The 21,720-nt window shown below is 47.2% G+C and overlaps 1 protein-coding gene across 1 annotated transcript in view; it reads left to right on the top strand.

Moving 5' to 3' along the window:
- Positions 1 to 21,720, top strand: part of LOC118207454 (alpha-1-syntrophin-like) — a 39,099-nt gene that overhangs the window by 2,509 nt on the left and 14,870 nt on the right. The window contains exon 3 of the mRNA XM_035381064.1: positions 7,958 to 8,143. Within this exon, the coding sequence (XP_035236955.1) occupies positions 7,958 to 8,143 (186 nt within the window). The remainder of the gene's footprint in view (positions 1 to 7,957; positions 8,144 to 21,720) is intronic.

Genomic DNA, 21,720 nt, shown 5'->3' with positions numbered 1-21,720 from the left:
AGTAACTTGGTAATTCCATTGTAGTCTAATGTAAACAGGTGCCGTAAATGATATGGTTCCTAGCTATTCTTAGCCTGTGGTGAATTCCTTTAGACAACATTACCCTGATCTCAAATAAAATGCATCAAATTCATCATTGAAAAGTGACAGTTGGCTGCAGACAGGAGAAACAAATATAATTCACTTGGATTTATCTACTTGCTTTGTCTTGAAAGCCTGTGTGGTGCATGAAAGAAAGCAAAATATGTGATCAATATTTTTAACTTATTTTATTCAAATGAACATACAACATGCTTTATGTTATTGGCTATGTACACAGTATGTAGTTATAAAATAGGAGCTTGTCACCTAAATGCAATATTGGCTCATTTTCATTATTTTCAGGAAACAAGAACACGAAGGTATTGCAGACATCATGATTAACATTATTATTATTAATAATAATAATAATAATAATAATAATAATAATAATAATAATATCAAAGTAACAATATAATCAGAGCAGTAATTACTCTGAAGGTGGATGCATTCTCTACTGGGTGGAAAACTCAACGTATTCTGATGCATCGGTTCAGTGCAGGCAACTTCAGGGCTCTTCTGGCTCAATCCCCCTCCCCATGCTTTACACAGCCTCGTGCACTTTAATGTACTGGTGTGCCCATGTCAGCATGTACATGCAGACCAAAATGGAATGGAAAAAATCACATCTTCTTCTGTGGGAAAAATCGGTCCATGGAGAGTAATTAGTTCAGTGTGAAGAAATTTTAGAATTAAAATAAATGTTCAAAATAGTACAATTTGGCCAGGCTTTTAACTTAAATGGGGAATTTTGCTTTTTGGCACCTGAGGCTTACTAAACTGCAATACCTCGCGTAACCATTGGAGTTTGCCAGCTTCACGAAGAATGCCAATCCGTGGTCCCCTGGTTTTTGTAACTGGGCTGATATGTGTGCGGTTTAGCATTGACGAACGGAAACCGAGATAAGGCATCTTTCCACTAGTACTTCATCCGGTAAGGAAATCAACAGTCACACTTGAGTGGGCTGCAATCTCGTAGATAGAAAGGAAAACCATTGTCATTATCTTTTGTTTACATATTTGGTATTTGGTGTTTTGGTGTTTTTCAGAGTGGATGCCGTGAGATGATCCTCTAGGGCTGCCTCGAAATTTGAGTTACGTTAAAAATTAAAAAGCTATGGTAAAACTAATTAATCATACGGTTACATATTAAACAGGCTCTGCATCGGGGCTACAGATTGTCGTGGGTGTCGGATGAAAGGTGTCAGCAGTTAACTGCTTTATTGAGGTAGGGGTTCTCTGTCAGAGCGGGGTCATTTTAGGGGGACCTATGTGGGAATCCTTTCTCGAAGCGCCACCTCTTCATACAGCTCCCTACAGCAACCAAACCCAAATGCACCGCAGCATGGAATGCATTGAACGATTGAGTACATTTTGTCTCTACTGGATATATTAACTCTGTTGTCTGTCTGCACGATTGTAATGCTGTATACTCTCCTGAAAGTGAAAGTGAATATTTTAGCGAAACCCAGACTGTGTGGAGCACGTGTTAGCAGTAGCTTGCTGCCAGCAATGCTGTTTTGCTGGGAAGAGGGGAAAAAAAGGATTTTGATTGGTTGAGACAAGTCAGCCGCTGACCTCGTGTGGCTCCTTCACCCTATACTGAGAGTGTCTCGAGGCCTCCCTCTCTTGTCAGCACATGAATGCCTTCAGGTGAGAAAATAAGACCTCCAGCTGTGAGCGAGGAGTCTGTAGTTGCGTAGAACTCTTCTACACAAAGGAGCTGGCGCGTTTGCCTGTGGTTACAGAAGAATGGTTTTAATAGAGGGCTGCACACACACTAAACTGACCATTAAACTTTTAGCATTGTGAACAATGCGTGCAGGCAAATCAGTGTTGACATGGTAGTTATCCAGGTAATTACAGGCGATTGAATGGCAAGAAAGTGCTTTGTTAACAGCATTACTTGTTCTGTTGCTGACAGTGGGAAAGTACCCACCGAGAAATGTAACAGTTTGGGGGCGTCTTCTTACTTTTATAATCAATTTACGGTATATTTCATTCAGTGTATCATTACCTATCACGGTCTTGCTATTTCTAGCATGGTGCTCATATGTTGGTGACTGAAAGGTATTTGAATTCGATTAGAATCTGGTTAGAATCAAATTGCAGAGTGGAGGAGGTTTTCTTCGGGGGTGCCAAATGAAGGGAACCAGATCTAACTGCCTTTTAGCACCACAAGTGCAGATGTGCCAGCCATTTTCTCAAGTGTCTACACATATTGCGCAAAAAAGTTTGATATCCTCCCATGTTAAAGGCCCTTTTCCATTATTTAAGTGGAATGCGCGCCGTGTAATTTGGGAGCAGGAACACGGAGCAGTGACGTTCAAAGGTTCCGGATCTGTTGCTAGGCAGAAGGGTTCCATGGTTCCGCCTGCGCTGGTGTGACCCGGTGGGCCCCATTTGGGCCTGAAGTGGTGCCCCGTCTGTCTCTACCTGTGTATGAGGGGACGACCAGCCGACACACTACTGGGCTGATTGGAATCTAACTGGATTGGAATCAGGTGTGCATGGGACCGGGCCGAAGGCTAACAAACAGCGGCTCTGATTGGACCTGGCGATGGAATGGCTCTTTTTGAGCAGATTCTTTTCGGTAAACAATCCATTCAGTTTGGCTGTCTCCCCCCCCCTCCTCGTTAGCTAACGTTACGTGGCCGGACAGACAATGGCATTGTGAGCGCTGCGGTTGCTACATAAACTTTATGCACAGGCACCGTTCAAAGGAAGCAATTCGGTCGCTGTTACACATTCAAAGGCGTACATTGTTCATTACAGCGCTCTCCCTTTCTTCAGCGACGACAAAGACAGCCGTGCTACGGTTAAAACTCCAATACTTCTGCCTTCACATTCACAAATGGAGCTTGTGTGAGCTCAACTAAGACTCGGAATGCAGGGTGGAATGGAGAGCTACGTATTTTTGGTTTCCTTAATAATGGGCGTTAAAATGGGAAAAGAGTAGTAGTAGACATATTTCCTTATCACATAAGTATGGCATAGGAAGAAGGGATCAAGTCATATTTAATTATACTGTGAATAATTAATAATTAATATACCACATTAAACAATAAACATAGGCCTATATATTACACTAAATAAAAGGATAGAGATATCACAAACACCATACACTGTTGCATGCGTTGACACTTGCAGTACGTAAGTGCACCATGAAACCACATTTTTTCGAAAACCCTGAAGTATACTTGAATGAAGAGCCTCATGAGAGCGAAACGAAAGGCTCTTTTTAGTGAATGGAGTCAAACGATCCAGCTCCTTATACTTGTGTTCTATGTTCTTGTGTTCTTGTAAGAAGTGTAAGAGTGTAAGGACGCTTATAAACTGTTCAATTCAAAACGCACTTGTACTCTGATGTCACGACTATTGACCTCTAACCTTGGCAAGGAACACCTTGGGCCTCATTCACGAAATGTGTACAATCACATTTGACACACAACTGTGTGTAAGAACATTTCCAGGAACATTTTGGCATTCATCATTTTTAAAAATCTGTATTTGTTCATGCCTGTCTCCTTATGCTAATCACATCAACAGGATTGTGGATAAATTTTTACAAACCGTCAGCATTCATCATCTCATACACCTGGGATATGTACAAAAGTAAAGTCTGCACACGTCAAGAATCCCATATTGGTTTTTCATAGGAACATTTTTTAAGAACAAAAGTACAAATAATATCAGAAATGTTTTGTGAATGACACTACAGACACATTGACACTACAAAAATCTGTTAGTAAAATATAATTACGCTTGTGCACAAAATTCTTCTGCCTTGCGTCGCCATTTTCTTGGCTGAGTAAATCGTTCTTATTCTTAAATACAGAGCAGAAAAAACGCAATGGCTACTGGAAAGGGAGAGCATGGAAAAGTTTGCTTCGAAGAGCACTTAGTTTCTTAGTCATCCCAAGAACACGAAGAGAACTTCCGGGGAAATCTTTCATTCTTGCCTTGTTGCGTTCTTGAGTTCTTGAGTGTTGAGCGCACTTGATCGCTTTTAGTTCCGCACCTGCTGTACACTCTGGGTAGAACACAAGCGTAAGGTTTGGAACACATCGGAGTGCCCATCCATAATTAGATCAAGTAACATACTCTCAACCAACACGTAATTCGTTTCAGTTTGGAAATGGATGAATGGCCACAAGCAGTTTTTCCATTTATGATTTTTTATTTTTTAAGTGCTTCAGCGAACTGTAGGTAAGAGACAGGGTTTTTTGAAAACACAGTTTTCCACCAAATATTCTAATCTATGCTCTCCCCTCCTCTACAAAAATATATCTCCAGGTTGCCAGATTGTTTTTGTAGGGCTCTCTCAATCAGTGGAACATTTTACCTGCCGATCTACACACTATTTTCCTTCAGATTCCTGAATGTGTTTTCTGTGTTTCTAAAATGTCTTGCTGCAGGCAGATCTAATAAATTAGCTATCCAAATATAAGCATGGATTTCCTAAATTTCCACAAATGTGTGCTGTTTTACGTGTTTGCTTGAACCCTGTCTAGAGAACGCATTGTAAGGATATGGCAACGCAACTCAGAATTCCCCGATGTGTCCATTTTGCCTTGCATTTCACAATTCAGCTCTTTAAAAGTAGTATATTTAAAGAGAAAATGTCCCTCAGGTGGAGACGCAATAACTACCGTTTCTCCACACCCCCACTTGGAGGAAGAGACTGATTTCCCTAATGGGATGCTAATAATATGTGTTTCACGGTCCTTGACCAAGCGCTATGCAAAATACAGTCATTAAGAGTGTCACCATATGGCATTAAACTTGAACAAGAAATAAATTAGCATAATGGCTCGGCCTGCAACGCTTTCTGGTTGAGCGCCGGGTGATCTGTGGCCGAGGTGCGAATCATAGAGCAAGTTGCTGCGAACGAGCCTTCCGGAACTCTCCGTAAGCAGTGGGGGGAGGGGAGGGGGGTGGGGGGCAACGCCAGTCCGGCTGGGGGGGGGGGGGGGTTAGTCTGTGCGTGCCTGTCCGTGCGTCCCGGCTCGGCATTCAGAGTCGCGAGGGAGTGGGGGGAGGGGTGCCGAAAGGCCGACGGTTAGAGCGAGCGTCTGAGCGGTTCCCAGAGCGCGGGGGGGTCCGCGGGGTCCTTGCGAAACAGCGGCTCCGGCGTATCGCAGAATTAACTGGGCGAGCTCCCGGGGACCGTCGCCGAGGGAACGATTCGCCAGCAGGCGGTAAATCCGGGGGCCAGGCGGTGCTGTTTTCTCCACCGTCCTCCAGCTCCGTTAACCTTTCCCTCCGCGGGGTCAGGCGCCGTCATTACTGGAAGGCCGCCCGACGCGAAGAGCGGAACGGAGAGAGAGCGGCGGCGGCGGCGAACGGCGGCATCCGACGCTCGGGGCTCGCCGCGGTTCCTGCGAGATTCTCATCTCGTTTCTCTCTGACCTCCGCGCCACGAATTTCAGCGTGCAAACATCCCCGCAGGCCGGGGCAGTCGAGGGAGCAAACAGGGCGCAGGTTGCTGTCGACGTAAATCCACCATCCTCCCATGGTGGGCACACAAAAATGCACTTTATTTTATTTTAATTTTTTTTTGGGGGGGGGGGGGGGGGCAAGTTGATTCATTAACAGGTCATTAATGGTTATAGCCACAGGTCATTGAGAGTAGTACACTGTAAAATTCTAGCTAATTCCTCTGAGCATTTGTACTGTCTCTATTAACCTTGATGATCGTACCAAGATTGCCCAAGGCCCCTAATTGGAGCGCTGTTTCGACAATTCACGGTTCTGTGGTCAGGGTGAAGTCATAATAGGGTAAGTCATAATGTCTCCGTGCCTGTTTATGTAATAACGCCTGCCCATGCGTGGGACCATTAAAAGCACTGCCCCAGGAAGTGGCAGGAAGTGATGTCATCGATGTTAGACTGATGATCTGATGGCAGTGTAATGAGACACCGTTATCAAGAGTGTTTTACACAGCTTATGTATATATATATATTTACACAGCTTATGTGTGTATATATATATATATATATATATATATACGCATATGTGCACAGTGAATTCCGTCATTTTTAGGAGAAAGACATTTTATTTGCAGATTCCGCTTTTATTAAATGGTATTTTGTACATTTTGCTCACTATGTAGAAATTACCGTGCTTTTTATACATAGTCCCCCCTTTTTCATGTTACCATAATGTTAGGTGTTTCTGATAAGTCTGATTAGTGTACTTCCTTCCTGTATGTAGGTATATGGTAGCTTTCAGTGTCTAGTCTTGATTCTAGGCTTTTGATTGCCTTTGGAGTCTGTTATTGTCGTTTGTCATCATGAAGACCAGAGTTGTGCCAATAAATGTCAAAGAAGCCATTATGAAGCTGAGAAATATGAAAAAACGGTCAGAGGCACAGGCCAAACCTTAGGCTTACCAAAATCAATTGTTTGGAACATTAAGAAGAAAGAGAGCACTGGTGCACTCAGTCATCGCAAAGGGCCTGGTAGACCAAGGAAGACCTCAGCAGCTAATGACCGAAGTTTGCTGAGAAGTACCTAAAAGAGCAGCAGAGTTCTGCAAAAAGGTCTTAAGGACAGATGAGACCATGATTGACTTTTATCAGGGTGATGGCAAGAGCAAAGTATGGAGGCCAAAAGGAACTGCCCAAGATCCATATACATATATATACACACACACACACACACCATAAGGCTCCACCAAATTGATCTTTACCTTTGCTTTGCTTAACTAATTCTCACCCCAAGCCTGCGGTTTTGGTTGAGAATCAGTCAGTTCCAGAAGGGTTTCAATGGAAAACCACAGCACTTTGCCCATAGATTTTGGGAGAGTTAAGGCAGCTTTGCTTTTACAGAAACTGATGGAAAATGTTGGTGGGAGAAACTCCTACATTTTAAAAAATCAATATGAGAAGCCAAAGATTCTCAGAAGGACTCCTCCGGTTCATACATGGTGTGAGATTTGTTCTTGTAACTTTACACTGTCACACCTGTGTCTTGTCGGAAATATTTCAAGCGAAACTAACATAAAATGTCACATTACCATACAGAGATGGACAAAGCTGAGGAACTTATTGATCAAGTTGACCCACGATGTCACTAAAAGCGCAGAGGGCCGTGGGTAGGGTGAATGAGCTCGGCCCCTCATTGGCTGCGATACAGAATTGTTTCCCGGGTCTCACCTGTCTCCGGTTTCAAAATAATGGGGAAAAAATAAATTAGGACACTGGGAGCAAAGCTATGGGGCTCTTACCGGAACTCAGAAGCTTATCTCAGTGGGAAGAGCGTAGTGCCAAGCCATGACATTATTGGCTCAACACAGGACATTTCCCCAGTGTTCATTTAATTCTAACAGAGTTTATTTGAGGCCAGAGGGATCAAATGTACTCTATCGGAGTAACATGTACTCTTCTCAGAGTCAAGTTAACCGCAGAAACATTACTGTTTAAGCAGCTGTCGTGCCCTGGAGTGACATCTGTACCAAGGACATATATGGTGAGCCCACATACAAGTTTGGCTTTGGTGCACCTTTTCAATGTGGCCTGTGTGTAATGCAGCAGACTCATAACTAATGTTGTTCTGGAGTCGCGAAATAAAATCCTTTCAGACTATTCTGATCCTTTATTTTTAAATTTGCACAGGCCGGCCTGGCCTCGGGAGTTGTTAGCACAAACGCACTAGCTGGGAGGATAAATATTGACAAAATTCAGTGCATTTTTTCAGCCCGGTCACACCTCCACTCTCCAAACAAACACCTCCTTAATTCTCATTTAGAGGGACTGTGACATTCAATATCGTAAACCGCAAAGGGGAAGGGGGGTTACTGTGGAATGTTCAGCTGAAGGTTATATTGGGGGAGATATAAAAAATAAAACATCTTTCTTTTTGAATTTTCTCTGTAGGAGGGAAGGAAAACAAGATGCCCATTCTCATCTCCAAGATTTTCAAGGGGCTGGCGGCCGACCAGACGGGGGCGCTATACGTGGGGGACGCCATCCTCTCGGTCAACGGCTACAACCTCCGCGAGGCCACGCACGACGAAGCCGTCCAGGCCCTGAAGAAGACCGGCAAGGAGGTCACCCTCGAAGGTAGGGACGGAAGAAAGACCCTGTTCAGATTTGGAACGCACCATTATTTCTGAGAAATGGGGGGGGGGTGGGAGGGTGGGGCGTACCATTCTTGAAGGTTATGTCCTGATCCTGGCGGGGTGCGAGTAGGTCAGGGAGCCCATGGGAATCTCTGTGGTATTTCTGCTGGAATTCCAGAGCACAGGCGTGAGGCTCTGGAGGGGGGGGGGGGGGGGGAGGGGAGGGGAGGTTGGGTTGGGTTGGACAACGAGTCCTGGCGGGGGTCACTTTAGTTCACCCGCGTTCCCACCGCATCGTCAGGAGGTGCCACACACGCACACACACACACACACAGCGTGTAACGTTATCCGAGGTGGAGCCGAGCCCGGTGCTTTGCCTAGCCGTTATGTGGAGCGAGAAGCGGAAAAGTCTAGAAGCCTCTGCACACCCCAGATGTGCAGCCCTGGCAATTCGGGAGAGAAGAGCCAGAGGGCTCCCGGATTTGCGGGGATGAAAGAAATAGAGCCAAAAAAGCGATTCTCTCTGTGTCCCGGCTTACCGACGCATCCCACACGCGGTACAGAGCCACAGATACCCCCCCCCCGGCCCCCCCCCGGCCTAGCACGGCCTGTTCTCCACGGACGGACCGCGGGAAACCGGGACTCCTGCAGCCCGCGGTACTTTCCTCGGAGGAGAACAGTTTTTTTTTTTGGAAATTGAAAGGAGAGAAGGCTGCTCGCGGCCTCGTCTTGGCTCCGGCCGCGGCGCTGCGGCGTGCCCACGAGCGCGGCTCTCCTCGCGGGTTCCTGTGCGTGACATCATCCGCGCGACCCGCTTTCTGCCGGAGCCCGCTGCTTGGTTCTAACCCACCCCCCTCACCCCCGCCCCCCCCCCCTCCAGTACTGCCTCGTTCTCCTCCGGTGTGTCCCAGCCAACCTGCCCAGAGGGGTGGCTGGAGCAGGAGCTGGAGGAGGAGGAGGAGGAAGAGGAGGAGGAGGAGGATGAGGATGTGTTCACTGATGAAGAATCGAGGGAGAGGAGGCCGGTAGCGGCGCTTGATTGGTTTTGAGATTTTATTTAGCGAAGCGTGTCGGTGGCGGCAGGGGGCGGGTGAGGGGCGGTTCTCGTGCGTGGAGCCCCAACGCTGACAGTATCTGGGATGTGCCCAAACCTCCTACGGCCTCTCTGGGTCCCTCATTTAAAAGGGGGAGGATGAAGCAGAAGAAGAAGAAGAAGACCTTAAGAAGCCTTTCATATGTTTATCTGCTCAGTGCAGTCGAGGCTTCGGGGCCTGGCCTCCTGCAGCGGGACGGTCCGATCGGTGGGCCCCGTCGGCCTTTTTCGGAGTTTCGGCCCGCGCTCCGGAGAAACTGGGTCGACCGGGCGGTCGGGACGCGGTCGTGGTGGCCGCGCTGTGACGAGCTGGAGTCGCGGTTCGGAGTCAACGCGCAGAGCCGCAGATGAGCGTCGGGTCAGCGGTGTGCGCCGCGAGGCCTGCTTAAGGAAGGCGAGAGCTCCGCCGGAGACGAGCCGCAGACCGGCCGAGCCCCCGCCGTCCGCTTCCCGCACGGCCCCACCCCCACCCCCCGCCCCCCCTCCGGAAACCGTCGCTGTCAGACGGCCCAGCTCCTCGCGCGGTAATCGATGCGTTTCCTGCGCCTGGGGGTCGGGGGTGGGGGGTGGTGGTGGGGGGGGGGTTGACAGCAGGCATTAGATAATTCCCCCCCCCCCCCAGAGGGCTGACAGATTGGAGCACTCCAGCGAACGCTCCAGCGCGGAGTCAGAAGCCCTTTCATCTCCTTTCTTTTATTTATCATGGGCCTGGTCGCGTTTCCCGTCCTCCTGCGGAGGCTAATGGCTGCTGCTTCTCCGCTCTCTGCGCTTCTACGAGCGGCCTCGCCGTCCCCGCCCGCGCCCGCGCCGCCGCCGGACCTCTGCCGGGACGTCCCAGCCGCGTTACACCCGCTAACGCCTGTTCAGCTATTTTGGTCCGCACGCGTGTTATTTTGGTCATGGGTGTCTGTCGAACTGAGCGATAGTCGTGTTGCTGATTCATTCCTTATACTTGCGAGAAGATTGATCCGAAAGCGCGAAACGGAGGAACTCGTCTATTATCGCCCAATCAATGAAAGCTATTTCAGAGGAATGTGGCGCGGCCATGAATGCTTATTATTCGTATGAATAGATGTCAGAGGTCATTTGGTAGTTCAGGAAATCAGTGTGGTGTGTGTGTGTGATTGTGTGCATGTATGTATGCGTGTGTGTCTGTGTGTGTGTACGTGTGTGTGTGTGCATCTGTGTGTAGGACGGAGTGTGGCACAGTGGGTAAGGAACTGCGCTTGTAACCGAAAGGTCGCAGGTTCGATTCCCGGGTAAGGACACTGCCGTTGTACCCTTGAGCAAGGTACTTAACCTGCATTGCTTCAGTATATATCCAGCTGTATAAATGGATACAATGTAAAGTGCTATGTAAAAAGTTGTGTAAGTCGCTCTGGATAAGAGCGTCTGCTAAATGCCTGTAATGTAATGTAATGTGTGTGTGTGTGTGTCTGTGTGCACGTATGTATGCGTGTGTGTACGTGTGTGTGTGTGTGTATGTGTGTGTGTGTGTGTGTGTCCATACTGTACTTTTCTCTGAGGACAGAGGAGAATTCACATTGATTTTCACGTTTGTCTCCAAGAAATGAACTGCAGACTGACCGAACTCTCCAAGAAGTGTTTCATCACGCCAGAGACCTGGCCTTATGTTTTCAAACAGAAGAAGGTTTTTCAGAAAGTTTTTTGTTTTTTAAACTTGGATTGACTTGACTAGTTTGCCGCAATATGATGATAGTAACATTGCACGAGAACAGCAAGGTCTTTATCAGAAGGTATTGTGCATGAATACCCCTTTGTGTTGGTAATGGAATTTTATTGAACTTTGATTTACACATATACAGTGTATAGTGAAAAGCCAAAACAGAAGCTAACTTTGCCGTACACATTACTGCAGTGGTGCTGATAAATAAAAAAATTTATTTTTAAAATGAGAATTAAAACCGCTAAAGAGCCTTCAACTCTTCCTTTTGACCAGAAGTCATGGTAGATCAGAGTGACCATGAGAGACAGAAACCAGTCAGGAGCTGCGATTCTGCAGAAGCACACGTCACATAACGTACGCGCCCACGTGACAGTAGGCCTGTGACACGCTGTACGAAACTCGAAACGTTGAAGGCGAGCGGACGAGGGACGCACTTGTGAATACCGTCCGGATTTAAACGGCTCTGTGACTGCAGTGGAGCCTCAGTGCGATGCTGTGCTGTCGGTTTAAACGGGGGGGGAGCGGTGCTACGGGCTCTGCGATGGAGGAGGAGGCTAGCCTAGCCTAGCCCTCCAGCAGCAGCAGCAGCAGCAGCAGCAGTCTGGCACGCAGGGTGCAGCGTGTGAATCGCTCCTATTCATCAGAACATTTCTGAGCGGACGGTTTCTATTTATGATTCGCGGTGGAATTATCGAAGTGGGAGGATATTTGGAACGGGACAAAGGAACTACTGGGCGGAGTGGGATCTTTAGCATTTTTCTTTATTTAAGAGGGCGAAACGCAGGGAGAGGGAGAGTGAGCGCGTGCGTGCGTGCGTGCGTGCATACTCGTGCTTCGGCAAACTCCAGACACTTATTTTTATTGATTGCGCTGATGTTAGAGGCTTCTTTGTCTGGAAACCATTCCAGAAATGCCTATTAGCATGGAAGTGGCATCTGATGATAGATTTCGAGGCTTTCTGTTTCCCGAGATGGAGCCGACGTTGCTGGTCTCCGACCGTGGCCCCTGAATTCTTCTCTGCCTCCTAAAACGCCCCTCTGTCACCCCGTGCGGGGGTAAGGTGCACTTGCTTCCTCTGCCAGGAAAGTTTGCCGCTCTCCCAGTGCTTTTATAACAATCAACAGAAATAACCCTTTGTCTCCATTCCCATTCCATTCTTTGCCATTCCCCATGGTGATGGGCGGACGATATGTGCCTCACCTCATTTTTACCCCAGGGAAACAGGAAGCCGCAGCACAGATCTTATTTGAAAGAATCATTAGGGGTGTGAGTAATTGTGACTGATGTTTTAGGGAAAAGAATAGTTTCTTCTTGGAAAGAATCCGTATTACTCATCTTAATCAAGGGTGTGAATAAATTTGGGTGTGTGTGAGCGAGAGAGATCGTGTGTGCATGTGCGTGTGCGTTTGTGTGTGTGCTACAGTCACATTGCTCAGAGACAAAGAAGGCTTTTTACTAAAAGCAAAAAAGGAACGGAGAGAAACTCACCCATTATCACCCAGCCAGTGAAAACTATTTCAGTGAAATCTGGAATCTCATTATTCATATGAATAAACATGAGTTCATTTTGTAATGTATTAGAGTGTAAATGTAGAATTTTTGGTCTGTGAGTGAGTGTGTGCACGTGTGTGTGTGTGTGTGTGTGAGTAGTTGTGAGTGTGTGAGTGTGTGAATGTGTGAGTGCGTGTGTGTGTGTGTGAGTGTGTGTGTGTGCATGTGTGTGAGGTACCAGTCTGTAAGGCAGATTGGGGGATTATCTCTGCTGCTGCTCTGGGATAGAATAGGAGCTGAGCCACTGTCAGAGAGACGAGGGGTCAGGGCTGGGATTATGCCTCAAACACACCGCACTGCCCTGCCAGGTCTTTCAGTATGGGGCAGTGTAGGGCTACTGTAACCCTGCTGGGTCTTTCAGTATGGGGCAGTGTAGGGCTTCTCTAACCCTGCTGGGTCTTTCAGTATGGGGCAGTGTAGGGCTGCTCTAACCCTGCTGGGTCTTTCAGTATGGGGCAGTGTAGGGCTTCTCTAACCCTGCTGGGTCTTTCAGTATGGGGCAGTGTAGGGCTGCTCTAACCCTGCTGGGTCTTTCAGTATGGGGCAGTGTAGGGCTACTGTAATCCTGCTGGGTCTTTCAGTATGGGGCAGTGTAGGGCTGCTCTAACCCTGCTGGGTCTTTCAGTATGGGGCAGTGTAGGGCTGCTCTAACCCTGCTGGGTCTTTCAGTATGGGGCAGTGTAGGGCTGCTCTAACCCTGCTGGGTCTTTCAGTACGGGGCAGTGTAGGGCTGCTCTAACCCTGCTGGGTCTTTCAGTATGGGGCAGTGTAGGGCTTCTCTAACCCTGCTGGGCCTTTCAGTACCGGAGAGTGAGGGGCCTCTCTGCCAAGCTCATTAAATAGCCAATTATACTGCATGCTGCAGACTTTTAAAGAATTCAGTATCTGAGGTTGACAGTAGATGCTGGTTCAACCTCTTAAGGACCCTAAGTCAGGATAGCCAGCATCCATGTGGAATTTAGCTGGGAGACACCTCTTTTTTGGGATTAGTGGTGTGACTACACAGGTGACATTTAACAGTCCAATACAAACTTAGAACCTTATCGCTTTAGCCTTATCGCTGTGACCTAATGGGTTTGTGTTGGATGGCTTTTGCTAACTTGGCTTCTTGAGTCATGACTGTAGTCCCTTCTTGATCTAAAATGGAAACTCCAATGAAAACCATGATCGTGACTTCCTGACTGTGACTCTGTGTGCGCTTCCTGACCATGACTCTGTGCTTCCTGACTGTGACTCTGTGTGCGCTTCCTGACCATGACTCTGTGCTTCCTGGCTGTGACTCTGTGTGCGCATCCTGACCATGACTCTGTGCTTCCTGACTGTGACTCTGTGTGCATTTCCTGACCATGACTCTGTGTGCTTCCTGACCTTTTCAGAAACCTTTTGCTATTCTCATCCCTCACTATTTTGGATCTGGGACTGAGCCAAGCTTTCCGAACGGAAGTGTGTCCTCAGCCTGACCCCCGAAGCGAAGCGGTGCTCCGTTCGGATCCTGACGGCTAACCTCGCCTCCCAAGCTCACGCCCTGCTCGTCTAGCAAAAGAATCAGCGAATCCACCGAACTGTGATGAATATTGTGTCTAGGTGCGGAGTACTCCGGGTTTACTTACATTCACAGCCGTCTGGATCCCTTTCCCCTGCTTGAAACTTCCAGAACCTTCTCTGCAGTTCCTTCAGATGATGTGCTGTCTGCTTCAAGCGGTACTCACAAGGGGATTAGATTACCTAGAGTACTTTGAACAGGATCTGCCATTTTTATCACCCTATTAAAAATTATGCTCACTGCGAATCGGCATCTTTGCAGATTTTGCCAAGATTAAATGATTCGCGGCGCCGGTGTGGAGTTTTAGCCCGAATCAGAGCTGCGTTTGTCCTTTGCAAACAAAACTTTAATTAAAAACAGGAGGAATGGCTAATGTTTTTGGAAAGGGATCCCCATTTGTGTTTCCAGTACATGTGAAAAATCTATCATTCTGCTTGTTCATGATGCAGAGTGAATTCCTATTTAATGTATAAACTCAATAGGCCAGCTCAGTTACCTCATGGAGAAAGAGCTGTTTTCACAGCTGTCTGGTTCGTGTACCCAGTACATGAATATTTGGATTTTAGCCCAGGGACGAACGGTGCTCCCAAACCTGATGTTTAGCTGACGGCTGCATTGAGGGTTTATAGCAAATCTTTTCAGTACCAGCGTTTTGAGGATCTGTGGCTTGACCCAAGTAGCTTGGAGACGTAGCGCTGGCATGTACTGACACTTGAAAGTTTGGAAAATAACTGACTGAAATGAAATGTGGCTTTCCTTTGGAGGCATCTGTATGCTGAAGGCAAATCTATGCTACTCTTCAGGATTTTATTGAAGGGTGCAGGCAATTCGAAGTCTTTCTTGATTTAATTGCTCGTTTTAGCTTGGCTGACAATGCTGAAGCCAAGATATTCAAGTTTTACAACCGGTTCGATCAGTGTGTGTGTGTGCGCGAGTATGTACGTGTGTGTATGTGTGGGGGGGGTGTGTGTGTATACGTGTGCATGTGTGTACGTGTATATGCGTGTATATGCGTGCGCGTGTGTGCGTATGCGTGTGAGTGTGTGATTGTGTGTGTGCATGTGTGTGTGTGTATGTGTGCGTGTATAGTGCGTGCATGTGTGTGTTTGTGTGAGTGTGTAGGTGTGTGTAGGTACGTGCATGTGTATATGTGTGTGTAAATATGTGTGTGGGGCGGTGTGTGCATGTGTGGGTGTGTGTGTATGTGTGGGTGTGTGTGTATGTGCGTGCATGTGTGTGTGTGTGTGGGGCGGTGTGTGTATGTGCGTGCGTGTGTGTGTATGTGTGTGTGCATATGCGTGCATGTGTCTGTGCGCATGAGTGTGTGTCTGTGGTTCGAGTTCTAGGCCAGTAAAATTTGAGAGGGAGAGTGCTAGCAGATACAGCACTCGCATTACCCCAGAACCGCTACATTTCCAGCGTTTGTAGGTCAAGGCTAAATGCGCGCCTGTGACTCAGAGTCTTCTTCTGCCCGGTTTGGCTGAACTGATGTCTGGGAAAAGGCGCCTTGCTCTTTATCTCTCGGGTTCCGCGAAGAACGAAAGCGGCGAATCGCTTTTTAAAAAAAAATTTAAAAAAAGAAAAACGTAAAAGCGTTAAAAACGTAAAAGCGGGCGAAGGATTCCGGTTTGCGCTCGGCTAAAAGGGTCTGAGGGCTAAGCCTCTCCGCTCTCCGCTCTGCCCCGCTGCGGATGCGCGTTTGATGTTTGTTTTTGCGCGTTCGGAGATGAGGAGGGCGGAGGCGGGTCAGCCGGCCCGCCCGGCGCGTGCACCGTCAGCGTCTCGCATCTGTCTCCGCCGCTAATGGGGCTTCTGGGAAAATTGCCAACCGGGGAGACGGATTCTACCAGCGGCAGCAGGTATTCTGGGGAGCTAGACCTCGGAGCTGCAGTAAGCGCAGACGAATGGAAAACGATTTCACTGAATGCGAAATAAAGATGAATTGCTCCAGCGCTTGCCACATTTTTAAGATCGTTCACAAATTGCATGCGACTTGGATTGGAAGACCCAGATATGGTACCGCCTGCTGTAATCTGTGCAAAATGTTATATGGATAAAGCTACATATAGTCGTGCATTCTGTGGTTGCCCACAGATCATGATTATTTTGGAATAGTATTAAAAGGAAATTTTATGGCATGCTTGGATATAAGACAACACAAAACCCATGATTTTGTATTTTAGGGTTAGATACTGCGAAACACTTTATTAAATATTAATATATTTTGAGAAGTTTTTTGGGATGTTGCAAAATTCCTGAATGTAATTCCATTTGAAAGGCTATCATACAGTGGTGTGAAGAAGTATTTGCCCTGTTCCTGATTCCTTCTATTATTGCATATTTGTCACTCATTTGGTCTCAGATCTTTAGAAAAAATGTTATATTAGACAAACTTGACAAAGCAAACTTGGTAAACACAAGACTAATTTTTAAATGATTATTTATTTAATGGCAAAAGTTGTCAAACGTTCACACAGACACACACACGCACAAACAGTATACATTCAGACATGAACACAGTCACACATACAGGCGGATCCAAGCACACTCACTCACACACAGTATTACACACGCACACGCACACACACACACACTCAAACACACTCCCTGAGTGTGAGTGTGTTCATATCTGAGTGTATACTGTTTGTGTGTGTGTGTGTGTGTGTGTCTGTGTGTGAATGTAATACCAAGTGTGTTTGTGCATAGTAGTGTGAGTGTTAGTGGGCATGTGTAATCGTGTGTGTATGTGAATGCACATGCATGAGTGTACGTCAGGTTGTGTTTTTCTAGTTCACGTGCATTAGCCATCTGCTCAGCTAAAGCGTACCAGGCCCGGCAGCGGCTAAAACCGGACTGACCTTCAGCCGCTACGGCTGACGTCCATGACCTCTGACCCACCCGTCCACCCCTCATCCCCCCCAAAAAAGGACACCAAAACTCCTGGCCAAAACTCAGTCACTGATACTGCAGATGATAGCGTGCTGTTAGCAAGTTATTTAGACCTCAGCCACCGTGACTGATCCCAGATCTGCCTGGATACAGCAGTGGTGTGGGGGTTGTGGGGCGGTGGGGTGGTGGGGTGGGGGGGGGGGGGGTACTACAGCCTGCTTTTTCTCTTTGGTCGAGTGGCAGGTGAAAATAGGCCTCCCTCGGACCGCTGACACATCTGCTGGACTGCCGGGCCCGACTGTCGGACGGTGTCTGTGATGCCGGCGAGTGGCTGTCTGTTCTCTGCGTCTGGCGGGTGGGCGGGGGATGGGGGGGGGGGGGGGGGTGTGGGGAGTGGGGAGTGGGGGTGGGGGGGTGGAATACGGTGTCCTGCCAGGGTGCACATTACCTCCTGGCATCCGAGGCAGAAATAAACAGGCCGGTCCCGGGAGGCCCGGCTCCGCTCCGCCTGGCTCTCCCATCCCGGAGCAGGCGGGCGGAGCCTGAGCCCGGCGGATAAAAGAGGCTCGCGGATAATCCCCGCCGCGTCGTCGGCGGAAGGACCCGCCGCTCGAGCCGCCCCCCCCCCCCCGCGGCGCTTCCGCGGTAAATATTACGGAGTCGATCGGCCTGCTTATCGCCGTTAGCCTCGCCTAAGACGCCTCCGAGCGGAGGAGAGCGTAGCCGCAGGGCTTTTAGCGCTTAATTAAGGAGCGGATATAAAGAGGAGCGGATATAAAGAGGAGCGGATATAAAGAGGAGCGGATATAAAGAGGAGCGGATATAAAGAGGAGCGGATACTCCGCCGCGGTGGTAATTCCATTGCCAGTCCGCTGCCGCCGCCCTCCTCTGCCTGAGCCCGCGTCCTGGACCGGGACCACGTTTTCGGGGCCCTCTCGCCTGTCCCCTTGGGGGATGTGCACCCCCCGAACTGTGTCACTCAGTCACCATGCTGCTCTATCACTCCTTAGCCCTGGATTTCATTACTCTTTCACTTTCACCATGGTGTCCATCACTCTTTCACTTTCACCCTGGTGTCCATCACTCTTTCACTTTCACCATGGTGTTCATCACTCTTTCACTTTCACCCTGGTGTCCATCACTCTTTCACTTTCACAATGGTGTTCATCACTCTTTCACTTTCACCCTGGTGTCCATCACTCTTTCACTTTCACCCTGGTGTTCCATCACTCTTTCACTTTCACCCTGGTGTTCATCACTCTTTCACTTTCACCCTGGTGTCCATCACTCTTTCACTTTCACCATGGTGTTCATCACTCTTTCACTTTCACAATGGTGTTCATCACTCTTTCACTTTCACCCTGGTGTCCATCACTCTTTCACTTTCACCCTGGTGTTCCATCACTCTTTCACTTTCACCCTGGTGTTCATCACTCTTTCACTTTCACCCTGGTGTCCATCACTCTTTCACTTTCACCATGGTGTTCATCACTCTTTCACTTTCACCATGGTGTCCATCACTCTTTCACTTTCACCATGGTGTCCATCACTCTTTCACTTTCACCATGGTGTTCATCACTCTTTCACTTTCACCATGGTGTCCATCACTCTTTCACTTTCACCCTGGTGTTCATCACTCTTTCACTTTCACCATGGTGTCCATCACTCTTTCACTTTCACCATGGTGTCCATCACTCTTTCACTTTCACCCTGGTGTCCATCACTCTTTCACTTTCACCCTGGTGTCCATCACTCTTTCACTTTCACCATGGTGTTCATCACTCTTTCACTTTCACCATGGTGTCCATCACTCTTTCACTTTCACCATGGTGTTCATCACTCTTTCACTTTCACCATGGTGTTCATCACTCTTTCACTCTTCCACCTCGATACTATAAATCTTTTTTTCTCCATCTCTCAGCTACTATTCCACTCTCATCACACCATCACCATATCATTTCATCAACAGAAAGGAAGAGGAGAGAAGACAAGGGTGAGGAATGGCAGAGTAGAGAGATGAGGGCATGGCTATATTGGACGGCCTGCACCCTTTAGCTGCCTGAGGGAATTACCCAAAACTCAGTTCAGGTCAGTGATGTAGGAAGTACGGGTGGTGATGCTACGCATTGCATGGACCTGCGATTGAAAAATCGGACATATCCTTTCTTCTCACTCGTCCCTTCTCATGTCCTTTTAAAAGTCATTAGAATTCACGTATTACAAAGCTGTTCTATTTAGCGGAAATACTCATTTTCAGTGTCTCCTAGCTATATTTACAGTTCCTACGTGCCTGGCTTTAAGGTAGTGAATGACACAGCTCTTCCTGTCATGTAAATCTGAGGCTATGTCTTCGTCTCTGAGCAACTTGTCACATGTTGGGTGATGTCAGAAGTCTTGTTCCATTTCACCCTTTCTGTCCCCCTCAAGCCATTGTCCACTGACCCAGAATTAGGCCGTTAAAGTCCCGAGGGCTGTGTTTGGGATTGGGCCCTCGTTTGTGCTCCGATATTCGTCTGAAAGGAAACTGAACTTGTGGATGTGAAAACACCAGACTTTCACAGTTACCCGGCATGCACAGATCCATCTGACCTATGACCTCTTTCGATTGGGCAGGTTACAGATGCTTTTCCACAGTGGATACTGTTTCCAAATAAACTCAAACTCCCCAGTGCTGAAATTCACAAATGGGTTATATTTCTGGGAAAAGAAAACGGTCTGTTCACCAGAATGTCGTCGTTTATCAGTTTTACATATCAGTACAATTTAATATTATCTTCATTGTTATCTTTGACACAGTCCCTTTCATTTAAAATATTAAAATGCAACCGAGAGAAAATGTTTGGTTGGACAGAGTGCCTTTACTTGGCTGATTTTGAAAGGATTAATATCAATCTTGATTTGTTTAACCAGAATGCCCCTGAGGCTTCCTTATTCAAGCCCAGAAAGATGAAAAGAAATCCAATAAGAATCAGTAAGAATCCAATGAAATTTTTTCCAACTGTACTCTTGTTTCAGTGGTTCTTATAATTGAATTGGCAGAATCTAATTTAACGAAAAACAGGCTGTGAACAGAAATGGAAAACCAGTGTAAAGGTATTAACAGGGTGTTGGACCCCCACATGCGGTCAGTGCAGCCCGTATGTCTGTCATGCATCTGGCAGTGGAAGGTGGCATTCTGCATGAACTGCATGAGCAGCATTGGCTTCGGAATATGGCTGGTTTAGCTTCAGTGAAATGCTGGTAAGAGGTCAGTTGTAAATTGGCATCATTTTGATATCAATAATTTGGTACCCACACACATGTACATTATATATAAACAGTGAGCGCCTTAAAGTTTGGGACAAAGACCTCTTGATTTACCTCTGTAATCCACAAATTTACATTTGTAATGAAACAATTCACATGTGGGTAAAGTGCAGATTCTCAACTTTTTTTAAAATACGTTTTGTTTCACCATGTAGAAATTACAGTAGTTTTTATACATAGTACCCCCATTTCAGGGCACAATAACATTTGGGACAAATGGCTTCACGTGTGTTTCTAATTAGTCCAGTGTGTTCAGCTGCATCCTTAGTGTAGATATAAGACAGCTTTCAGTACCTAGCCTTGATTCGGTGCTTTTGATTAGCTTTGGTGTCTGTTACTGGTGTCTGTCAACATGAGGCCGGGTGTTGTGTCAGTGTAGCCATTATGAGGCTGGAAAATAAGAAAAAAACAGAGACATAGGCCAGACCATCAATTGTTTGGAACATCATTAAGAAGAAAGAGAGCACTGGTGGGCTCAGTAATTGCAAAGGTCCTGGTAGGCCAAGGAAGACTTCTACAGTGGATTACCAAATAATTCTCACCATAATGACGAAAAAAAACCCAAATACCTGTCTGGCAGATCAGAAACACTCTTCAGGAGGCAGGCATGGATGCATCAGTAACTACTGTCTGCAGAAGACCTCACAAACAGAACAGCAGGGGCTACACTGCATGGAGCAAACTGCAAAAACAGAATGGCCAGGTTACAGTTTGCTAAGAAGTGCCTAAAAGAGACCGCAGAGTTCTGGAAAAAGTGATGGCAAGAGCGAAGTGTGGAGGTTAAAAGGACTGCCCAACATCCAAAGCACACCACAACCCCACCCCCCTCCCCCCTGCCCTTACCTGTGAGACATGGTGGTGGGGGTGTTATGGTGATGGTGGTATGACTGCTGCAGGTACAGAACATAGAGGGTAGGAGGAGGAGCCAGGCTGTGAAGCCTAGGAAGTAAAGGGAAACAGCCTCTACTGGGTATGTTGAGGGCTTGTTGCCCATTGTGTTCAATGTAAAATACCAAGGTGATTTAACTACCAAAGAAAACCTCATTGGTCAATTTTGTGTGATCATAAATTTCCTTATGTGTAGTTTGTGAGACAATAATTGTTTTGGTCTGGAAATCTTGGGAAAATATTTATTAAAATGTAACAATCAATAATCTATTTTCTGAACACCATCAAGAGAAGTTTTATTTTGCCTTCGAAAGTCTGATATTCCCCATTCATTTTAATGGGAGCCCCAATGTTTTTCCCTCAGCATGCAAAATACAGGCTTATATGCAAGACTTCACAAGCTTATGCGTGCCAACCTGTCTAATTAAATATGCACGTCTGTGGTACAGAGAGTGTGTGTTTTCCGTATGAGTGTTTTTCAGGTTCAAAGCTTTGTGTTGCAGTGTAAGCCAGGGCTATTCACTGTGGGCCAAACACGGGCTGCCATTGACACACTTTTCACTCTTTGATCATTGAGAAAAAAGTCTGCGTGTTGCCGATGCATCATAAATTGCGACCGTT

Source organism: Anguilla anguilla, chromosome 11 (genome assembly GCF_013347855.1).
Source record: "Anguilla anguilla isolate fAngAng1 chromosome 11, fAngAng1.pri, whole genome shotgun sequence".
NCBI classification, from domain to species: domain Eukaryota; kingdom Metazoa; phylum Chordata; class Actinopteri; order Anguilliformes; family Anguillidae; genus Anguilla; species Anguilla anguilla.
The sequence above is the reverse complement of the archived record's forward strand: the minus strand, read 5'-3'. Positions and strand labels throughout refer to the sequence as shown.